The sequence below is a fragment of the Pogona vitticeps genome, chromosome 1 (assembly GCF_051106095.1).
Source record: "Pogona vitticeps strain Pit_001003342236 chromosome 1, PviZW2.1, whole genome shotgun sequence".
Classification (NCBI taxonomy): Eukaryota; Metazoa; Chordata; class Lepidosauria; order Squamata; family Agamidae; genus Pogona; species Pogona vitticeps.
In genome coordinates, this window is record NC_135783.1 from 209,150,941 (window position 1) to 209,175,276 (window position 24,336).

Sequence of the window (24,336 nt, forward strand, 5' to 3'; positions counted from 1 at the left end):
AGTATTCACAGGAAATGGAGAATATGTTTTAGATATTGGTTGCTAGACATTTCTCAGTATTATGCTCAGTATAATATATAGTAATAAAAAAGAGACAAATGTGAATGCTAAAGACAGCATGGGTCTACATTTCACTAGTAATTTTATCTTGTAGTTTTTGTATGAAAAATCTTACATACCACTTGCTTTTTTAAAAAAAATTCTCATCCATGTAGTTTTAATTTCCTGAAAAAGAAAAAAAAAGAAGAGAAAATGAGGAAGAAGATAGATATGAAATAGAAATCAACTGCAAGAATAATTGGAAGGTTTTATGGTTTGTTTTCATAATACAGTGGTGCCTCGCTTAGCGAGCTCTCCGTTTAGCAATGAAATTGCTTTGCGACTAACTTTTTGCGATCGCTTTACGATGTTCCCTATGGGGTATTTTTGCTTTGTGATGACCAATCATCGCAAAGCGACCATTTTCGCACAGCTGATCGGCAGTTTCAAAATGGCTGCTGGGAAAAAACATGGCCACACGCTGTTTTCTGGGACGGATTCCTCGCTTAACAGGCAGCAAAAATGGCTGCGCTATGGAGGATCTTCGCTGAACGGTGAGTTTGAAGCCCCTAGGAATGCATTAATCGTGTTTTAACGTGTTTCTATGGGCTTTTTTATTTCACATTGCGACGTTTTCATTCAACAGTGATTTCGCTGGAACGAATTAACATCGCAATGCGAGGCACCACTGTATCAGATTTACGGTGGGGTTACTTCCCTAAATAGATAGTGAGATGAATCACCCTTGGAATTCTATAGGCTTTCAAAGTAAATATCTTTAGGAAAAGGTTGTTAGGTTGACTCCATTAAAAATACTGAACCAAAGTGAGATTTATATCGAGTCTTTTGACCCAGAGCTGGGGCATCTTAAAATAGTTCAGGAGGGGTAGGTATCAGAGGGGCAAATTGGATGATGCAGTGACATCAGTCCATTGCAGGGATGAGGCCGTTTTCTCTGCCCACCTATTTTCCTAGAGAATATCCAGTGAAGGTGTGTTATGGACGATCTGGAGCAGATAATGGGAAATTTCCCTCTCCCTCCCAAAAGCAGAACCAAACTTTGCTACTGAAGAATTGTGGTGATAGCTGCCTGTTTGGATGACTTTGGAAGGGAATTAGACAAATCCATGTCCTTATTCCAAAGTTGAGCTAAACTTCAGTGATTCAAATGGATAAGTTACTTGTCAGGTTACTTGTTAGGTTGTTGGCTTGCTAATCAGCTCCTTCGGGTGGTTTTTACTTTCCGAGGAATAGCCAATAAGGAAGAGATGACTATCAGCTTTTCATTTTCATTAAAGTGTGTTTGTAAAAAGGGTGTGGGATTGTGAAAGGCCGCAGTGACATTGTGGTATGTTTCATGTTCCAAGAGAGCCACCTTTAACTTGGACTCTCTAAATGGGATTACGGTTTTCATAACCTCCAGCCAAAGATAACAGGAGATGCAGAGATAATGGGAGTTGTATTCCAGTGCCCAACTGGAGGGCATCCACTTGATGGAGGCTGTTGTAGGGTATTGCAAGCATAACGCTAATCTGGATGTTTTATTTTCAAGTGATAATTCAGCATTGAGATGGTGAGGCAGAGTTGTTTAGGAACCCGGTATCCAACACCAGCAACTTTACTGTTTTCCTTTTGTTGACAGGGACACCTGATCCCCGCAGGAAATTTTCTCTAGAAGATTATTTGAATAATAGTTTTCAGTACATGTCATACAACTTGCAGTGGATTTCAGGTAAGTTTAGTCATATCATTACGGACGTGAATGAAGGCCCCCCACATGCAATGCACAAAAGGAGGTGTTTGCAAAGGGTGTCCAGAAACATGCACGTGCATGTGTACATATTTTTTTTAAAAAAATGCCTTTTCAGTCCTTGGCAGTCACAGCTGCCAGATGCTCACTATGTGTTAAGAGATGCTTAGCAGTACATTGTTCTCATGTGCTTACAGCTCCAAACTATTGTGTATGCATAGGCTTTTCTGGGCCATATAAAAAGCTATATTGTATTTAAGGCAAAATGGATTTTGCTGATGATGGGCCCTTTTTTGCTTCGCACTTGGAATAATGGGAAGCAGTTATCATGATGATGATGATGATGATGATGATGACAATGCCGACAATGCCACGAGTCTTGTGGCACAGTGGTTAAATTGCAGTACTTCAATTAAAACTCTGCTCACGACTAGAGATGGAGACAAACTGCCAGAATGGTGGTTCATCTTGGTTTGTGGTTCATCAAGGTCAAGGAACCATAGATTTAGTAATGTTTTACCAACAAACCACAAATCATTTTTGTCAGTGCTAGATGACTCCCCACCCCCACAGCTTGCCCCTGCCCCCTGTGACCCTTCTTCCTGCCCCCATCACCTCACTACCTTGTCCTGCTGCTTCCTCTGCCACTGCTGCCACCACTGCTGTCTTTGCAGATGGTGGCAACAGTTTCCATTCTGCCAGCCTAGCTTTCCCTCTCTGTCTATGGGCCCACTGAACAGCTGATCGGTGGGCCCATAGGCAGAAAGGGAAGGATAGGCTGCTGGAAAAGAAGCTGCTATTTGGGCAGCTTAGCCTTCCCTCTCTGCCTATGGGGACAAATAAAAAACTACTAAATATCCCTCCCTTCGTATTTATTGGGGTCTCCAGAATTGACAAATACTAAGTGATGAATATACGAATCAGCAATTTTCTACAAATATCACAATTTGTTTTTTATTCGTCCTCATATCTACTCACAACCTGCATTTGATCTCAATGGATTCAGGTAGCCAGTTCAGTTGACTCAGGCTTTCACTCTTCCAACTTTAGTAAATTGAGTAACGTGCTTTTTGGAGGTGTGGTGGGTGAGTGGGCGATATGTAGCCTGCATAATTCAATTATAAAGCCCTCAAAGAGTGCTTAAAGTGCTATTGGGCTGTATATGAGCAGCACACTTTGCTTTTGTTTTGCAATAGCAGAATAAGCTGGTCATTCAAAATTCTTCCTTTTCTGTATAGAAATACATGTGTTTCTTCTTCTTCTACATTTTGTAGGGATCCACATATCTAAAAGACTCAATATCCTCTGTTTGCTTTTGGATCTTGGAGATTCTAGCTTCTGCTTTGTGAACAAACACTCAACAGGAATAGCCCCAAGTCTCATTGCAGTCCATTATTATGAGGAATAATGAAAAGAGTGGCCAGTAGAGAACAGAGGATCAGTGTAAAAGCTCAGCGTTGTCTGGAGCTGTTGAGTGTTACATGTTAAAAGTTCTGTTTCCAATATGATGCTAAACAGAAAAAACTAATTACATCATCATTATTATTGCTTTCTGTTACCAAATGAATGGCTATTGCCCCCTTCCTACCTCTACAGGAAACCAGTATATCCACACAAGACAGAACAATATCCTTCTCATCAACGCTGAAGATGGCTCGGAGACTACAATTATAGGAAACACAAGTTTAGTAAGTTTTATTTATTTATTTTATTTTTATTTATTTATTTATTTTTGGACTTATATACCGCCCCATAGTGCTACAAGCACTCTCCGGGTGGTTTACAATTTCATTATACAGGCTACACATTGCCCCCCCCAGCAAGCTGGGTACTCATTTTACCCACCTCGGAAGGATGGATGAATACTGTGTGTTTAGAAACAATGATGCACTGTTATGTTAATTCTGAGTCATTGTGACCCTTCCTAGGGTTTCCTAGGTGTAAAGTGCTTAGAGGTGGTTTTCCAGTTTCTCCTTCCAGGGCTGGTCTGGGACTGCACAGTTTCCCGAAGACTGCATAGGTGATAAGGCCTGTAATCCCATCAGCCACATGCACTCTGAATGATCGGTGTCCTCAGCTGGCCACTTTCCTGGGAGAAACGGCAAGGATTCAAACTCCCAGTACATGGCTCTGCAGTCAAGAGCCCAACTCACCGAGTAGTGCTATTTTGCACCACATGTAGATTGAGTCTTATTTTCAGACCTTTTGTTCTTATATCAACAGGCCAGTTACAACAGTACTGAAGCAATAGTGTCACCTGATCAAAAATACGCTCTTCTGAGATACAATTATGTGAAGGTACACATGAAATCTACTCTTTCATTTCCTTTAATCAGTTGTGTATTAGAAGAAAGTTCAGGTTTGAACAAATCAAGTCTGGAAAGTGGTTTTAATATACTATGCTGTGTTGCTCCACAGACTGACCATTTGTGGGATTAAAAAAAAAAAGACAGAAAAATTTGAAATTTGGATTTATTGCATGATGTTAAGTAAGAAGGATATGAAGGACAAGCTTGGACTGTGTTCTGTCTTTACTGTGGTTTAGAAAAGCAAGCCAAGTTCAAGTTATTTACTTTATTTTGTTTCTGTCCTGCCTTTCTCCCAAATGAGAGGCGCAAGGTGCCTTACAAAATAATGGTGCTGGTAGGGAATGATAGACAGATACATGAATTAAAATATTACAAACACTATGAAACATATAATGATATTAATTAACATTAAATTTAAAACAATTTAAAAACAAATAGCAGAGAAAAAAGAGACAAACATGAAGAGTTTTAAAGAAGAAGAATGTAGTATTTTCTGTTAAAAACTCTGGGCAACCCAATGAGTGTCCAAAAGCTTGACTGAAGAGAAAGATTTCTGTTTATCAACAAAAGGACAGGAAGGAGAGGGTCAACCTAATCTTCTGTGGAAGAATGCTAGGAGTAACCACTGAAAAAGTCCACTTTCAAGTCCAGTTTCTGAGAGCAATGGGACCAAGAGAAGGACCTCCTCTAAACCAGGAAGGGTTCATAGGTGGAGGTGTGTTTTTTAAGATAACCTGGACTCAAGCCCTGTAGGTTTATAAGTTCTAACCAGCACTATAAATTTGGCCTAAAAATGGACAGACAGACAGGGAGCTGAGGTGACAGGGAAGATACATGAATGCTCTTTATAAGCAGTCTTAATCCATAATCTGGCTGCAGCATTTTGAGCCAGCTGAAGTTTCCAAACATTCTTCAAATGCAGACCCTTGTAGAATGTAAGTAAGGCATGTATCATCATAGCTAGAACAGACATATCCAGGAGTTGTACATAGGGTTGTGGTTTTGAGAAATTAGTTTGTTTCCTTCAGATATGGATAAGATTCAGCTTAGCATTCATATGTAATATTAAATTTTGCTTAATGGAAAACACAAGTGTTTCCAGGTCTCATTGTAGTTATGCAGTACGAGTTGGAAGTTGAGCTTGTTCATAAATCACTAAACCAGAGATCAGTGTCTGTTAGGCAGTCCATTAGGATTTTATGGGATGTCTTGACTATGAGCACACACATGCTCGCATTCTTGTGATGAAGTCCTTATTGCTAGATTGGTCTGACAACCCTGTGGAAGGACTGAATTCTGGAGGAAAATCTTCTTTCAGATTGTTGATCCACAGACATGGAGTCATTATATCTAATGAAGATAACAAGAATGTCATGATATTTGGGGGATGAGGGAGAAATAAAAGCTCTATGTACCTTCTGGCTTCTCTTGTTGCTTTCCTCCCTTATGTGAAAATGCATCTCTTGTAGGTATGGAGACACTCATTCAATGCATCATACTACATCTATGATATAGATAAAAGGTTGGTAGCATTTCTGTCTTATGAAAATGTTGTAATGGCAAAATAAGTCACATTATACTCACTGACTGCTTTCTTTTCTTTTCTTTTCTACATAGTTCTGTAATAACTGACCACCCACTTCCTACAGATATCCAGTACATATCCTGGTCACCTGTTGGTAATAAATTGGTTAGTGAATGTCATGAAGCCCAACTCAAGCTATCAGTCCTTTTACAGTGATGTTCGTCTTCTTGTGCTTGTGTGTATGTAGTTGTAACTGTACCAAAGTGGTGTATCAGTAAGCATGGGCTGATCTTGAGATTTCCAGATAACCTCCAAAAAATCTTTAGGGAAAAACCATAATAGGAGAAATCCCTAAGATAGTTCAACTGGGGACTGAATAACATACTGAATATTGGCAAGTGGTATAATCTGAGATTAAAGAGGTACTGGATACACAGGGTTAAGATTAAGTACAGGCCGTTTTTTGCTTGCAGAAATGCCTTTCTGCTTGTTGATCTCAGAGATGTGTTCCCAAAATGATCTGCCAATAGAACCAAGATCTAAGATCTACTGGCAGAAGAACCTAGAATGAGGGAAGGAGATGTTGGAAAAAGGTGGGATCAAAGAGTGGCTGGGATGTGCCTGTCCCAGGACACAACTGCACTCCTGGTTTACAGTTAGGCCAGGGCAAGAATATTCCTACATGTTTCCAATATCCCTAGACTGAGAGGGGTTTGAATTCAGTGTAGCTCCACCTGATTTAGTCTCAGGTAACTCTTAACCGGTTAGAATTCCAGGGGTGGAGTGAGAGAAGGGACTAGAATGCCAGAGTTTGACCCCAGGACTTAGAAAATTGTATCCCAAATTGAGTAACAGAAAAAATGGTGAGGGAAAAAAGAACCAGATTAATCTCAAAAAGGTAGGGTGATCCATTTAATTGCTTGGACTGCTTCACCTTGAGAAGCTATTCTAAAATGTCCTCAGGTACAGAGAGGGAAAGTCGCCCTTAGAAATCAACTGAAAAATTGAAGATGTTAACAGAGTTAGGTTTGGCCATGAATTTATTCACCCCAAGAAGAAAAAAGCAAAATGAAAAACAAGCATCATGACAACTAAATAAAGGATGCAGCAAGAGAAGGATATTGGTTAACTTTTGAGGTGGGAGAAAGAAAATGAGGCAGGGGGTTGGGAATGGAATTAGTACCTTGAATTTTCTTGCAGGACTCTCCCTTTATTAACGTGTCAAGGGACAAATAGCTGATAAAAAATTAGAATTACTGTACCTGATAGTGAATATTTTAATGTTTTCTTTATATTAGGCTTACGTTTGGCATAACAACCTTTATGTGAAAGAAGCACCAAACACCCCTGGTGTGCAAATCACCACAAATGGAGAGGAAAAGATTTTTAATGGACTGTCAGATTGGGTGTATGAAGGTAACTAATCATATAAAAATGAACCGTTTGCTTCTGATCTAACAGTAGAATGTAATTGTTGCCAATTGTTGTTTTTAATTGATAATGGCTGTATTCAAATGCAAGAGCGGTAGATTCTACCAGATGGGCGGGATATAAATAAATAAATAAATAAATAAATAAATAAATAAATAAATAAATAAATAAATAAATAAATTGGTATAATGAGAATAAGTTGCAGTGAACAGCAAGCTCACAAAGTCCCTCCTCTTATTTCTTTTTTTCACATGAAAGGGAGGAGACTAAAAGTTTTCACATTCAATTTGGCAAACCATAACTTGTGGCAAAACCAAGATTTAGATTCTGGTTTAAGATCCTGGCTAGTTAACAAATTATAGTTTGCCATATTTAGATGAAACATTAAGCTATGATTTGCTACAGATAAGAAATGAAAGTTTTTGACAGGCATGTGGCATAGCAAGGAAGAACAGTCAGCTGTTCTGAGGTTTGACGTGGTTTGTTCATCATCCTCCAAACCAGTATGAAAGTTCATTTGAAATGAGTATATAGCCATAAATACTGTAATCCAGTGGTTCTCATGCATCCACCAATATTCCTACCTCACTGGGATAATCCATGCATTAATGTCCATGGTAGCTGCTCTGAACTACCAAGACCATCTAGGCATCTAGAGAAAAAGTTTGATTCAGAAGTACCCCAGAGCTGCACAGCAGATATTTCAAGGGGAGCATGACCATAACTAGACAAGGCTACATGCCCAGATCCTGTACTTAAAAACCACCTACTCACAGAATCTCCATCTGTTTGGGATTCAGTAGAACATTCATGTGATTTATAGCAATAGAAATATTTTTTCTTACTTATGCATGTTCATCTTGTGGGAATACACTATTCAGCGAAAATCATTTGTTTGCATTGGCAAATTCTGTTCTGAGCAAATGCTGAATACATACCATAATTGTAAATATTTTATGTAGTATATTTTAGATCCAAGCCATGCATGCAGCAGTGGATATTGCATCTATCTCAATCAAATATAAGGCGTTGGGGGAAGTCTGACTTAAAGGGAAAAAGAGAGCATATGGGTAGAAACAGGGAGATTCTTCATCTGCCCATAAATTACTACCCATTGCTAAATTCAGGGTGCCATTTTTGCTTTCACTGGTTCCAGAAAGAAAAGCTAAAAAAGTAAAGTGCTGCTTGGAGAACAGGGATGAAAAGGGAGGTTAAGTGCAATCTAGAGGGAGGGTGGAACACCTCCTACCTGTCAACCCCCCTTACATTTTAAATGGAACAAAACCTGTCTTCAAATGGGTTATGGTCTCACTGAATAGGTTAAATTAGATGTATTTTCCCCCTTTAAATTTTAAAGTATCTGGCTTGCCTTTCCTATTTGGCACTTGTACTGGTTTCTTTCCATTTGTCTGTATCTTATTAAAGAGAATGAATTTGGACTTGTTAAAACCTGCAGAAAAAAACACCACTAGTCATAGTGCCAAAGCTCATGATAAATTGGAGTGCTGAGTACAATTCCATAGCATAGCTGTAAATATCTTATGTCATAGCTCTGAGATCCAAGCTACACTGTGTGGATATGTGTCTGTTTCAGCTGTGTTTATTAATGAAGGCAGATTTCTGTAGCACTGTAATCCCAGAAAACGGCATTCCTGAGACTTCATATATTGTGTCATTCAGAAGACAGAGCAAGTTAGCTGAATGTTCATAGTTAAAACTAGCATCTGAAGTTGTATATGAATTAATAAGAACAATGTTCAGAGATGGAAGCCAACTTAGCGATGATTGCTTCAAAAGAACACATTTGCATCTCTTTCAGAGGAAATGTTTGGCACGCATTCTGCTCTGTGGTGGTCTCCAAATGGCACTTTTTTAGCATATGCAGAGATCAATGATACCGAAGTTCCTGACATTGAGTACTCATTTTATTCAGAAGATACGTTGCAGTACCCAAAGACCATTAGAATCCCATATCCTAAGGTCTGTGTTATTTATTAAACATAGTTGTCAAGCAGTTTGATTAAGAGAATAGTCACATTTAATCAGTCACTGTTAATGAAAATATTGTCTGCCTCTCCTCAACAGCTTGCTGTGATTACTGTGACTTAAGTCAATAGCATCTGGCAGTACTGAAGTATTACACTATCTCTAGGGAAACAGGAAATATAAGTGCAATTTAAGGTTTTGGAATTTTAAAGTTTCTGAAATGTTCTGTACACTGAAAGAAAGGAAACTTTGTCTTTGCGAATTTTGTCATACATTCACAACTCTGACTTATATGCGCTGTATAGAACAAAGCTGTAATGCTATTTTACTGGGACATAAATGCAATCATGCTGAAACTTAAATCAGATGTCAACATTCTTAATAACACCTTGTTCTTCTGGATTGTCTGCTTAACACACAAAGGTTATTTTGTCTTGAATCTGTTTTTTCTCTCTTGTAGGCCAAGCCAGATATAACTTAGTGACTGCGTTTAAAAAGTACATTTTTGTTATGCATATAAATGCCCACAAAGGAATCCTGAGCAGCCATTGATCCAGAAGGTAGTGCCTATGGAGAGGAAAGTTAACATACATTTTCTCTTCCTCTCTTGCAACAAAAATTGCTCTTTTTTTGCAATTTTTGAGGAGATTGTCCTATTAACCCTGTTTCAGCACAATAAAAAAGAGAATCCTTAGTAGCCTCTTTGAGATTAACAGGTTTTGCTTGAACTTTTGTGGATCACAGTTCAGTTCTTTAAATGCAGAGTGTACAAATTCAGTATTGGATATGTAACTGTACAGTGTACGTATACCTCTGAAGCTGAGTATTATATTCTTTTGCTCCATCTGAGGAAGTTGAATATAATCCAAAAATGCTCATGCTGAAACCATTCTACTGGTTTTAAAGAGGCCACAAAACTTCATTTTTTGTTATCCCAAAAGTTCTGTTACCTTTTCTGACAATATTATGTACATATATACAGTATATCACAGAAGTGAGTACATCCTCTCATATTTCATAAGTATTCAAAATTGGGCACAAAGTGTCAATATTTTGTGTGGCCACCATTATTTTCCAGCACTGCCTTAACCCTCTTGGACACAGAGTTCACCAGAGCTTCACAGGTTGCCAATGGAGTCCTCTTCCACTCCTCCATGACGATATCACAGAGCTGGTGGATGTTAGAGACCTTGTGCACCTCCACCTTCCGTTTCAGGATTCCCTACAGATGCTCAAAAGGGTTTAGGTTGTTTTGGAGGTGTGTTTGGGGTTGTTATCATGCTGGAATACTGCCCTGCGGCCCAGTCTCCAAAGGGAGGGGATCATGCTCTGCTTCATTATGTCACAGTACATTTTGGCATTCATGGTTCCCTCAATGAACTGTAGCTCCCCAGTGCCGGCAGCACTAATGCAGTCTCAGACTATGACACTCCCACCACCATGCTTGACTGTAGGGATGACACACTTGTCTTTGTACTCCTCACCTGGTTGCCACCACACACGTTTGACACCATCTGAACCAAATAGTTTATCTTGGTCTCATCAGATTACAGGACATGGTTCCAGAAATCTATGTCCTTAGTCTGCTTGTCTGCAGAAAACCATATGCCAGCTTTCTTGTGTTTCATCTTTAGAAGAGGCTTCCTTCGGGATGACAGCCCTGGAGACCAATTTGATGCAGTGTGCAGCGTATGGTCTGAGCACTGACAGGCTGACCTTCCACCCCTTCAACCTCTGCAGCAATGCTGGCAGCACTCATATGTCTGTTTCCCAAAGCCAACCTCTAGATATGACGCTGAGCACGGGCACTCAACTTCTTTGGTCAGCCATGGCGAGGCCTTTTCTGATTGGAACCTTTTCTGTTAAACCACTATATGGTCTTGGCTACCATGCTGCAGCTCAGGTTTGGGGTTTTGGCAATCTTCTTTTTGTAGAGCAAAAATTCATTTTTTTCAGATCCTCAGATAGTTCATTACCTTGAGATGCCACACGGAACTTCCAGTGACCAATCATAGAGAGTGAAAGTGATAACACCTGTTCTCCCTTCACACCCGAGACTTGTGACACTAATGGGTCTCGTGACACCAGGAAGGGAAAACAGCTACTTGGGCCCAATTTGGACAGTGTCACTTAGGGGTCTACTCACTTTTGTTGCCAGCAGTTTAGACATTAATGGCTGTGTGTTGCATTATTTTGAGGGGACAGCACATTTACACTGTTATACTCACTGCTTTACATTGTAGCCAAGTGTCATTTCTTCAGTTTTGTCACATGAAAAGATATACTAAAATATTTGTGAAATTTGAGGAGGTGTACTCACTTCTGTGATATACTGTACCTACCTACCTACCTACATCCCATGACAGCAGAACAGACAGAGGGCTGTGTGTATACGTTGAATGTTGAAATGAAACTGCCCATCACTGCCTTACATTACTGAACACAGATAAAAGAAGGAAGTGAAACTAAGCCAAATAATTGCCTCTTGGATTCCTTTTTCTTGAAGCTTCTTGGTGTTTCTCCTTTCTGTTTGTATTGTAGTAATGAGTACTTCATGCATGTACAGACTTACGTGTGCTATGAAATGCCTTAACTCTCTCCAGGCAGGTGCTACAAATCCAACCATAAGGCTCTTTGTTGTGAATACCTACTCCCTTCCCAGTGTTGTTTCCACTGAAATTGTTGCACCATCAAACATAAAATCAGGGTGAGTCTAAATGATGCAATACATTTTGTTTTGAGCAATGTTATAGATGGTTTATCAGACAAAAATGAAAGAAAAATAAAAAAAAACAGAGACTGCGGTTCCATGTAACTGAAGAACAGTATTGCAGTGTAAGAGAACTAAGATTTTTTAAAAGTATGTACTAAATGCCATTAAGAGGAGACAAAACACATTGAAGAGTTGTGTGATGTGAATGATGACTCCTCTTTTGTGTTGCAAACTGAAATTCTAACCTGTATAAGGACAGGAAAGCTGGAATTATTGCTCCATCTACTGATTAATAATATACCAAGCTGTAAGCATGTTACAGCTTAATCTCTGTTAATGGAACTTATGCTGGGTAAGAGAGGATGTCATCAACTGCAGCTGTTTTTCCTAAATTAAACCCCCTCCTCCTTTGAAGGCCCCAAGGCTCCCTTGAGATCCCCTTAAATCTTGTACTTGGGAACAACAGGATGGGATAGCTGTGATTTTTAGAAATTAAAGACCTCTCCTATGGCCCCAAAGGGCTTCAACAAGATGATAGGGACCATATGTGAGCCTTTGCAGGAAGGGATGAGAGCACAAAATTTTAATTTATGGGAAACGGCTGTGGCTGTGACATAATCAGCCTTACATGGCACATGTTCTGCAAATAGGGATTCAGCATGTTTCCATACAATGGTGTTATGAAACTGGTGACACTCTTTTGTCATATTAATTTCCCCATAAATAGTGAGGTATTGTGACTTTAATTTCAGCATTATAATTATTCTTTATTTGTGGCTACATTTTACAAAACACTTAAGTTATGATTTATGTGTACTGGAAGGACATGTGTAATATTCCTTCCTTCCTTCCTTCCTGATGGTTGAATGTTTATTACTGTAATTCTTAACAGTTGAGGTTCATGACCAAAAGACAAGATGTTAAACATTTTTGAAGCTTGGTTTTAACAAATTTTGAGGCTTCATTGGGAATTAGAACTTCAGTATTGTTATATATTATATGTAAAGCTTGCCATCCTTTTTCCTGCTGTCAACATGGACACTTTATAGGGAAGCAATGCCAGACTATTTCCTGGCATTTTGAATTGTGGGTATAGAAGCACAATATCTTACATTCATAAACCAGAGGTTTTTCTGAATGGAGTCATGTCACTCTGACATCATTATTTATTTATATATTTAATACATTTTTATCCCACCTTTTTTCTTAAAAAGGACTCAAGGTGGCTCACATAATTAAAAAGATAGTATTTAAAGGCTAAAAACAGTAAGTATACAGATATTTAAAAAGAATTAAACAGGTCTTATATAAAAATGGTAAATGGTCAATAAATTATCAGAAGATCAACTGATATAAACCAGATAGAGCAACTTCTGTAATACTGTCACTATATATTGAAACACAAATGGTAAACATCAGTTTTTAGAATTCAGATTTACACCAATATGCTGATAAATGCTTTACAGTCTCTCTTTATTTTCAGGGATCATTATCTGAGTGTGGTGACATGGGTAACCAATGAGAGAATCTGTTTACAGTGGCTGAAAAGGATTCAGAACTTTTCACTTCTCACAATATGTGACCATTCTGAACAAAGTGGAACTTGGCAATGTCCAGAGGTATTCAACTTTAGCTAGGAAGCCCTAGACAAGATGTTTTTGGTAAATATTGGCATTAGAGTTAGGAAGGAACAGAGCAGGGTTAATTGGAAACCTATTACATTAATGGGAATATTTTTTTTCTTTCTCCTCAGGGTAAATGGCGTACTGAAGAAAGTCATACTGGTTGGATTGGCAGAGTAAGTTTATATATAAGCAATATTTTTTGATAAAGACTACCCACAAAGCAGGTGTGTATAGTATTAAACTTGGACACCACATGGCTTGAACGGAGGAGAACCTTCCCGCACACCGTTCACAGTGACCTCTGTCCTTTATATCACAGGCTACCTCATACATTAAGCCAGTGGGCACTTGCCCATTTCCAAGGATGTTTGGAAAAGGGCATTCTGTAGTGGATGAAGAAGATAGTTACAACCAAATTCTTCCTCGCACCTTGTCTTTTTCCAGTCATATATTTTTGAAGTAAACTCTGGTTGAGTTAAAAATAGTTGTGCCTCTATATGGCTCTAAAAACGTACCTCTGAGAAAGTGAACTGAATATGTGTTTTGTCTGCTTTCTGTGGGATTACATAAAATTCTTCCTTCGATGGTTGGGCACTTAGAGGCACCTGATCTAGCAGAACTGTAAAAATATTGTCACTGGATTTCTTATCTATTGTTAAAGTTCTGCCAAACAAGTGTCCTAATAAGAATACAGTAATACAAGGCAGATGGGTGGCAGAGTTTGTTTCTTTGCGTTGGCCAGTTTCCAAAGATGTAGTTGTGTTAGCAAGCCTCCACATATTGGCCAAAAAAAAGGGGAGGGGGCTGGGAAAGAAAAATGAAGCCATAAAACATTGTAGCACTTTAAAGACTAGCAATTTCATTTCTGTGTGAACTTTTGTGCATCAAAGTCCATTTCCTCAGAAAATGGAGTACAAACACTCTATTGTCTGTATTCTTACTTAGTCATGTAACTGTGCTCCAGTATTTGAAGTACGTAGTGGACTTTTGTCAGTCAAGCCTCCAAGTGAAATGAGACTGTTAGTTCTTAAAGTATTACACTGTTTTCCCTTCTCCCCTCCCTAAAATCCTCCCTTCCAGTTAAGCCTTTCACCTGGAGAACATAGTTATCTGCAAGCACATACGTCTGCTCTCAGTAACCTTGTTATGAAGCATCTTGGGGGGTGGATGGAAGTTAGAGTTGCAATAGGTACGATTTGGAAGGAAAATTATAAACATCCATTGTTAACTTATTGCCTGATGTTTTTGTCGTATTTGTTTTTTTTAAACTTAATAATTTTCTTTCTGGGCAATTGGAGACAGTATAGCTGTGCAGCAACTGAGGTTCGATGACTACCTGTGAGGAATGCTTGAGTTAGGGATTTTCATGATCTGGAATGGGGCTGGATTTGGTGACCCCTGTGGTCCCTTCCAGAGCTTGTCTTCTGTGATTTGACGGTGAGGGTTTTTATGTGTCTGATGGTGTGTTTTTTTAGTGGTTTTTTTTTTAAATGGTGGTGTGAGAAAGTTCCCTTTCTTTTGACAAACCACCTCCTTTTACCTTATTTTTCCTCCCTGAAGGAAATCTTTCAAAAATAATGTGAGGAAGAAAACCAGCAGGGATGAAACCTACATTATAAAGATGGGAGCGAATCCCACCTGCTGTCAAACTTGTTCTGGCAGAGAAAGACCTTAGAGCTAACACATTTTGCTTCTGCACCATAAAGGCTCAGTAGAGCAATGTGATGAGCAGACTGCATATGTTGTGCACAGTTATGCAAAGGAAAGTGAAAGAAAGGAGGTGCGAGAGTACTATGAACTAGCAAGGTAGAGGATGGTTTGGGCTTTTTTGTTTCATCTTTGGATTATATACAGTATTCTGTTGCCCTTCTGTCAAAAAAAAAAAAAAAATACAGCTTCTTACCCTTATACCATAGCCTAGATGTCAATAACGTCTTTTTTTTCTATAAAGGCCTGTTGATCCATAAGAAAAAGCAGCTGGGCACAGAGGAAGCAGTGAATGTAGCCAGAATCTTCAAAAATAACAACATTAGCAATAAACACAATATTGAGTAAAGAAAGAGGGCTGATCAGTACTGAAGACAAAGAGAAATTAAAAGGAGCATGTAAAAAGTCATAATCCTCATAACAAAAACAAGGACATTTGTCATGATGGGACTTATCTCACTACTCATCTTCCTTCTTAAAACACTACTGGTTATTTTCTGGCATGTCAATGCTATGTTGTTGTTGAAAGGTTTGGGTTTCATTCCTGCTGCTAACTTCTAAATCACTGGAACTTAAAGCTCAGCTGTAGCCCAAGTATACATATTTATTCACAAGTAACACTCACTGAGTTCAATGAGGGTGAATTCAGTAATGTGTGCATTGAGCCCCATTAGGAAGGTTTTTTTTAACCAGTGCGTGGGATCTTTAACATTCATTCTGTCAGTAGGAACATCTCCGAAAGAAGTTATGTTACAAACCCTGCTGTTGGTAGGTCAAGGAGTCGTCCTTCATTGGTGTTGCACACACTCACTACCCCCCATATAGCTTCTAGGATCATCTCGTTGGTTGTGCTGAAAGGTACCCCAACCCTCTGTAAGAGTTTATCAGGAAATGGAGGATTGTCCTAGCATTAAACTCCACAATGGCTGGAATCCTGTTGCACAGCTCCATATGTATAGCAATGATGATGTCATCATCACATTCAAATCACTGCTGATTAAAGCCTGCTTTCGGAGGTTTCAGGGTGCACAGGATTTTCTCACAGTGTATGCACCCCCAAAACACATTTAATCAGCTGCAATTTGCCACTGGTGATGACATCCACATTGTGCACACAGAGCTGTGCAAGGGGATCTCAGCCAGTATGTTAAAAAAAAAGAGAACATTTTTAAACCTGAAAGAAAGCAAATAGGAGCCTGAAGCAGATTGGGACTGGAATGGCAATAAAACTTACATTCCCTCCCCCTGAAAACTCCAATTGACATCAGTATTTTGGGCCAATAAGATATGATGGAAAAGGGCAACTGGCAGGATTGCACTGGTTTGTCAGTCATGATAATTTTGCTTTTGTGTAAGAAGTTGGGGTGTTCTGTTATTGAAAATGCCCAATATAGAAAGTCTATTGAATAACTATTTTAGTATACTACTGTATGTAGCTCAATGAATTGGAGAATCTGGCTGCAGACCCAGAGGTCAAGAGTTTGATTCCCCACTGTGCCTGCTGGGAGAAAAGCCAGGTTGTATGGCCTTGGGTCCTAAGTTGCCCTCAGGAGAAGGGAAAGTCTGAGTACTTTATACCAGTGGTCCCCAACCTTGGGCCTCCAGATGTTCTTGGACTACAACTCCCAGAAGCCTTCACCACCACCTCTGCTGGCCAGGATTACTGGGAGTTGAAGTCCAAGAACATCTGGAGGCCCAAGGTTGGGGACCACTGCTTTATACTGTATCTAGGAAACCTTGACAAGGGTTGTCTTAAGTCTGAATCAACTTGATTGTATGCAGTTAGTATTGCAGGTATTTAATATTTTTTGCACTTCCGTTCAAGTTGTCCTCACACAACTGTACATTTATATTCTCTCCATTACGTGCAGCCTGTGTGTATAAAATGTCAGGCGACCCTTGTGTGAAACGCCAGAGACAAGTAAAGCTTTCTCAGTGATTTCCTTGCCATGCCAAGAGTTCTCACTGAGACTTCCCTTTATACTAGCACATTTTCATAGCTCGCTGGAAAAATAAGACTTTGGTTTGTCTTTATGGTTGTTTGTTTATCACCTACGCTTTCGAAACAGGAAACCGCCAAATTTTGCACAGATCATTTCTCTTTTTGGGAAATATTGTGTATGAAAAGGTGCCATTTTCACACTTGAATTGTAATACTGTGAAGAGTTGGTGTTTTCTTCTGGGAGAAGAAATGACCATCCAAGAAACATCCAAGAAATCTCTCTATGGGGGTGGGGGTGGGGAAATCCACCCAATCTTTCACAGAGAAGTATTGCTGTAAGGAGACAAGAAGGATTCTCCTGTTCTCTCACTGAATGGGAGGGCTGTGAGAATCCCATCATTAGACCCAAATATAGTACACGCATGGCAATTCTCGGGGGCAGTGTGGATGTTTGCACCTCAGAATTGCAGTGGGGACTTTTCCCCCCACCAGTTAAGAACAGTCTAAGTGTTACAAATTTTCATACATCAAGTAACAGGATTTCAGGCAGTAAGCCAACAGAACTTAATAGTAGTGTTGATTTATAAAATCCAATTAATTTTTATGTGACTAATCTAGTTGGGAGAACTATTGGATTTAGCCTGTGTGCACTTAATTCTAGAATATGAAGAAGGGTGTGGTTCAGCGTGGTTTCCCATTCCATAGTTAATTGCACAAGAAGTTTTACACCCAGAGAACAAAAGAACAAATGCTGCCTACTTGGCACAATTTGAACGCCTAACGAAATTGGCACATAGTTTCCTTCTACTTTCATTATTTCTATACATTGATTTACAGTTATTTCTAAACATCTTATATCTGAAGATCTCAAAGCAATGTACAACAATGACCAAATCTGCAATTAACAATATAAATACATAGGATACAGGCCTTAAATGAATACTTGCAGGTACATCCAAATCTGGTATACTGTGTGGGTCACTAAAGAAATAAGAGCCATGCAACCACAAATCTGGGAATAAATGGCTATCTCAACTCTTCCAGTTCAGTGTATTTTACCTAGACAAATCTCTTGGTAGCCTTACTGTAAAGCATCTTGGGCGGAGGGAGGAATCACAATTGCAATGGATATAATTTGAGAATGAGATGATGAATGATCCTTGTTAGTTGCTTCATGTTTTGTCCTGTTTGTTCTTTGAAACATTTAGCAGTGTTATACTATTTGAGGAATAAAAATAGTCCATGATGAACTAAAGAAACACAGTGGTGCTTGCATTTTGTATAAATTCATGATGCATTTCTTAGCTTAAGAAACTAGATATTTAAAGGAGTACAGATAAAAAGATGGGCATTAATTAATGCATCTAGTGTAAGAAATATTTTTAAACAAACTAAAATAAAATGATATATATAAGTGTGTGCAAAGAGAAAGGGAGAGTGGGAGAAAGAAAAACTGTAAACGTATATAAACCAGATATGTTTTTAAACCGGATGGATGAATTGATGGTCATCTTTTCATTTGGAGTATTGTAACTGTGCATATCACAACACTTATAAAAACTTACAAAGATAATTTCCAAAGCTGAGAAGTTTATTGGTTTTCTCCCTCCAGTTCCAGCCATCCGAACCGTACTTTGCCAGTGACAAGGAGAGCTATTACAAAATCATTAGTGACACAAATGGATATAAGCACATCCATTACATTGACAGCACAGGAGTAAGTAAAATATATATTGCAGAAGTGTGTTCTTGAACCATGGAGATTGCATATTCAATTTTTATCTACTTTTACTTTGTATTTTAGAAGTCCACACCCATTACAAGTGGAACATGGGAGGTGATCAGCATTGATGCTCTAACAAATGACTATATGTGAGTTTCCACTGAAGGATTTAAACGTTAGCATATTGGGAGAAACTTTAAGCAATACAGTCTGTTAATATCTGCTGGAATTATTTCTCCATTTGGATGGAGGAAGTGCCTTTTCTTCGTTGTGAAACTGCAAAAATAATTTTTGATTTCTCTGCCTATATGTACATGGAATTGTGCTTTTGTTCTACCGTGTTAAACTGGGAATAGGTGAAAAGTGATCATAGGAAATGAATATTGTTTGCATGAGGGTTATGTGCTCTGCTACCCGAGCTGATTCTGCCTAGGCAGGGCCTGACCAAAGCATTATGCTGCTTGAAGTAAGAAACAAGATGGCACCTTGTTCCTGTCCATGTAAAAAAGAATCAGCTAGCTTAGCTGTTGGATCTTCTTCAGACTGTGTGATGAGATAACATCTTCTGTCACACTTGAAGGCAGCAAGCTAGCTTAGGAGATGCAGGGTTCTGGGACATACACACACAGCTTTCTCCTCCAACACCTTGTTGGTGGCTCTCGTTATCTGCTACCTGAGGTGACTGCCTCACTTTGCCCAGTGCAGAGGTGGCTTAAGTTTTCTGTTAGGACTAGCAGAAGCCAGGTTCAGACCTAAGACAGCTGCATTATGTTTTCCACATGAGCTAAATCTGTGTGCCTCTTCATAAATAAAGTCCACTAGCCGTTCCCTAGTGAAATTTATTGAAATCAGGGGGACAGGTTACTATCTACTAATTAAGTTAATTAATTAATTAATTGTGTGTCATCAAGTCAAATCTGACTTATGGTGACCGATTCCCAGGGTTTTCCAGGTAGAGAATAATCAGAAGTGACTCACCGTTCCCTTCTTTGGGGGCATCCTGGGACTGTGTAGCTTGCCCAAGGCCACACAGGCTGGCTCTACTTAGGAGGCACAGTGTCCTCAATATGGGGCTCCATAGCCAGATAACTCAAAGCCCTCTGTATTTTTACTGTCTCCAATTATATTTGAACTCTGGAGCCTTTGTACTGAAGCAATTGAATCTGCCCTTATAGTAACAGTTGTACTAAATGCAGCACATTGAATGTGACTGAAATACATATAATATTTCTCAAACGTGCCCAAGATTGCATAGATTCATTGGCCTCATGGAAATCAAACCCCCAACCTATGACTCCAGGGCTCCAACTCAGTTTTTTTTTTTCATTTATGAAGTGTCTTGTAGAGTAATTTATCTAAGCCTCATAGACCTCAGCTAATGATAACCACTGCAGTAAGACAGAAGCTCAAGAGTGAGATGTGATCGATGATCGCTCCATTTGTTCAAGATCACTGATATATGTTGTACACATTGACTAGGATCCTGTTTTGCATATGTGGTTGTGTAATTAGCGTATTTCCTATTCCCGCAGCCTCACTTTTGCCCTACTGGCCATGTACTGATGATGAAATTGGTCATGTCAGTGTGATTTCCCTTATATGCATTTACTGTAACTCTGTCAGTTTGTGGGCAGCTTGCTGTACTTTTTAAAGTTTTATTGCCTTTCTAGTAGCATTATAGAAATCATTGCATATAGTAAGCTTTTAAATTGTATGTTTGCCAGTTCCTGTTATGGTATGTCCATCATGCTAATTGGTTTTAAAACCGGATTTTATATTTGCTTCTACATTTAAAGAATTTAACCTTTTGGGTGTCATGCTATGCAATTTTTCATTAGAAATAATACCTAATTGGTGATATGAATCTAATCAATAACCCATTTATTTGCTTCACAGATACTTTATCAGTAATGAATTTGAAAATATTCCAGGAGGGAGAAATCTGTATAAGTAAGTTATTTTAAGTCATACGTCTGCTATACAGTGGCTTAAATCCTATTGCTTAGCAAGTCTTCAGTAGAGTAGGTCTGCTTGAATTAATGGAACATACGGAAGAGCTGACTCACCAAACCTCCACTGATTTAGTGGACCTCATCTTGTGATTTCCTATGCCAAGGAAAAGGATTTCAGCATGTGTATGTCAAGGTGATAGACAGTTAAGAAAAACCAATAAAGTGACATTTTATTTATTTATTTATTTATTCAATTTTTACCCCACCCCTCTAGACAACGTCTACTCGGGGTGGCTTACATCAGTTAAAACAAGTTAAAAAACATATAAAAAGCATTTATACTAATTAGTTCTAAAATAAAAGGTTTCCAAGATGGTGGTATACAAAAAAAAAGATATTTTATTTTTAAAACATTGGTCAGAATCCTGCTAGTGAGTTTTGCTGCAGTAAGTACAGTAGCAGGAATTGAAGCAGCAAATTGCCTCTGGTTATCAAGTCAGTGCTTGTATTTCTTGTCTTGTTCTGGTTGCATGAATTGGTGAACAACAAGAGATGCAAGTAGCCACTCCTTAACTAACAGGAATTCACTACTGCAGTTCACACCATTATATTTAATCTGACATTATTAACTCATAGGATTCTGGCCATTCTCTTAAATACTACACTAAAATAATGCTATGTACTGTCTTGAGATTTTGAAGTTGCGAAAAACTCTTAAAATAATTCAGCTAATCTAGTAATATACAATCACAGAGAAAGAAAAGAACACTTAAGTTACAAAGCTTGGGATGCACACAAAATATGAATGGAATGAATCTGGGCAAGATTTAGAACTGAGTACTGTATGATCCTTTAATCTACTCAGTAGAGCCATAACTAGCTAATGCTGTGACCAAAGCAAGAATATTAAAATGCACCTCCTGGTCTCCACACATTGTGCTCTTCTCCCACATTCCAAAAAGAACAGAGAGTTTGGGAGCAGATGGCGTGGAACCAAGATATTGCAGGAAGTTTGAAATGTGCACCTTGGTTCAGTTGGAATTTTTAAACCCTATTCTTGTGCCTCTACTTGCACAAGGCTGCCACGTGGGAGCATGTAGGCAGTACCCCCTAAGTTACCACTGACTACATATGGACCAATAGGTTCTTGTTCACATGTAGAAACCTCCAACAGACACATTGGTTTCCATGTGGAAAAAATGAGCTCACTATGGTTACAGGGGAGCAGCTAGCCCCTCCCCTCTCTGTCATGACTTTCTCCACATAGAAAGCAGCATGTCTGGGTAAGGAATGACTGAACAAGGCATAGGAAATGCTCCCTTTTCCTAGTGGCAGTGGCATAACTTGGACAGTAGAGGATGCCGGAATAGAAGACGTTCTGGTGGTGATGTCATGATTGATACAAAATAGAGAAACTGAATAGCATGGGCAATAACTTTTACATTCAATATGTTCTTCCTAAATTAGAAGCAGCAAGCTGAAAAAAATACAGCAGTTTAGTAGAGATCATATGAAAAGATGAAAGAGAACCTGGCAAATGTGAATGGAGGATGTATACCTGCCATGGCAGTGCTGAGAAGGATTTGAACACTGTACTGGAACTTTTCTCCACATTAGTTAATCCTTGTTTGACTGTTTTGTTGAAAAACAAGCTAGGGTAGTAAAAGTGTCTGCACTGGAATATTCTTCTGCTATGAAGGAGAGTTAATTCCAGACACTTCTGTGTGAAAACTTGGTAAAGCAATGACTTAATGGTTGTTCTAGGGAATATTCATTAGCTTTTTTTCTTTTTGTTATTCACAGAATGGAATTAAAAGATAGCAGAGCAAAAACATGCATTAGCTGCAATTTAGACGAAGAAAGGTGTCAATATTATTCAGTATCCTTCAGCACAGATGCAAGATATTATAAGCTGAATTGCTATGGTGAGTACAGCCAACTCTTATCTGACAGAAATGTGACTTACTGTTTGGGATCCTACCAACTATACAAAGTTTAGTTCACGCTGCCTGCCAATCATACGGTCTGCTGTTGGGTGTCTTTATTCTCCTTTGAGTCTGAAGAGGGCTGTGTAGCTTATAAATCACAAACTTCTTCAGCAGGTTATGACCTTATTTATTAGCTCTCCAAATCATGGGCATAATTAACCATCAATAATAATGTCATGTGACATTTAGGCATGTCACTAGTTGCCTCTCTCTAATATTTATTTATTAAAATGATTATTTTAGAACTTTTCAGTGAGAGCCACCTCCTGTTTCCTTTCCTTAAAAAAAAAGTCAAGTTCATCACATTCATCCTGTATGTCTGTGATAATCTGCATGCCAGCATGTGATTTTACTTAAGCTGTTTTATTACTGTTAAATTAATATAACACTAGATATCCTTCCCATCATTTAGAAGAACAAATCTCACTGCTAATTAAATACCGGGGTAGGGGTAGGGGAGTTGAAAAATGCTCAAATGTACAGTTTGATTACCTAATCAATAAGTTAATCAAATCAGCATGAATTTGCTCAAATAGCTCCTGTTTGTTCTAGAGTGTTTCTGCATACTTTATATGCACCATAAATGTAGCACTTCCTTCTCTGGAGGTTACTTTTATTTTTCTTGGGCCCAAGCCAGAAATTATTTTACTGTTACAATTGCTGTTCACTGGGAAACATTTTCTAAAAGGTGGTGTAAAAAGTGCCACTATGCCTATACTGCACATTGCCTTGAAATGGAATGTTTTGAAAAGGGGAACAGGAAGAAAGGCTATTTAGTAAAGTTGTTCCCTCTACTGCCTAGCGTGAGTGCTGGAGTGGGGCAGCTTAGGGTCCAAGTGAGATGTTTCCTCCTGCTTGGCCCATGGACTATTTGTGTAGAGGAGGAAGCAAGAGGAACTGTAGTTTTGGAATGTACTGTATGTTAGTGTTGCAGGGTGAGGTTTCCTGCCCACCTGTATCCCTTTCTCCCAGACTGGGCACCTGTTACGGTCCCAGGAAATGAGTTTAGCTAAAAATGGGTAAAAACAGCAACACTTTTGAATAGCAATCCAATATCCTGATCTGGATTCATCGCTCTCTGCTGAAGTGAGTCTGATTGGTTTAGGATAGATTTGTTCTTTGAGGTTAGATATCAAATTAATGTTGTTGCTTTTTAAAAAAACACGGGAAGAAGATTAATGTAGGTGACTGTAAACTAGGTCTGAAAAAAAGAAAGCCTGGCTGGTCCTCAGCATATGTGGCATCAAAGTGAGAAAATAGATAGTGCTGCTGATGTTTTTGTTAAGTGTCAAATTGTTGGGGGTTGTTTTTTTTTTTCATCTTTGCTGGTTTTTGTTTCAAATTGTTAAATTGTTTTAAAGCACAGTATTTGAAATGTTTAAAGATTTTGATAAGGTGATTTTAGTGCTCATTCCCATGGCCTGAGAATTCCCAGACATATCTGTGATATGGGCTGGATTAAAAATTTGTTGATATAATTTTTAAGTGGATTTGCTGGATGTCTTAATTAAAAACAGAGACAGTTGTATTAACATTCTGCTAATGACAGGTCCTGGCCTGCCTTACTTCACCTTGCATGACAGCAGTACAGACGGAGGTATGTTTGCTCCCTTGCATTTTGTTTCCTTTTTCTTCTCTGCTATTTG

At 38.8% G+C, this 24,336-nt stretch overlaps 1 protein-coding gene across 1 annotated transcript in view; it reads left to right on the forward strand.

Annotated features, from left to right (window-relative positions):
* DPP4 (dipeptidyl peptidase 4) overlaps positions 1-24,336 on the forward strand; it is a 71,869-nt gene that overhangs the window by 14,732 nt on the left and 32,801 nt on the right. Inside the window, exons 3-17 of the mRNA XM_020798351.3 lie at positions 1,682-1,771; positions 3,386-3,477; positions 4,013-4,087; positions 5,568-5,620; positions 5,716-5,788; positions 6,922-7,039; positions 8,874-9,034; positions 11,644-11,747; positions 13,237-13,372; positions 13,507-13,551; positions 18,640-18,744; positions 18,832-18,899; positions 20,647-20,700; positions 22,506-22,627; positions 24,240-24,287. Of these exons, the coding sequence (XP_020654010.3) occupies positions 1,682-1,771; positions 3,386-3,477; positions 4,013-4,087; positions 5,568-5,620; positions 5,716-5,788; positions 6,922-7,039; positions 8,874-9,034; positions 11,644-11,747; positions 13,237-13,372; positions 13,507-13,551; positions 18,640-18,744; positions 18,832-18,899; positions 20,647-20,700; positions 22,506-22,627; positions 24,240-24,287 (1,344 nt within the window). The remainder of the gene's footprint in view (positions 1-1,681; positions 1,772-3,385; positions 3,478-4,012; positions 4,088-5,567; positions 5,621-5,715; positions 5,789-6,921; positions 7,040-8,873; positions 9,035-11,643; positions 11,748-13,236; positions 13,373-13,506; positions 13,552-18,639; positions 18,745-18,831; positions 18,900-20,646; positions 20,701-22,505; positions 22,628-24,239; positions 24,288-24,336) is intronic.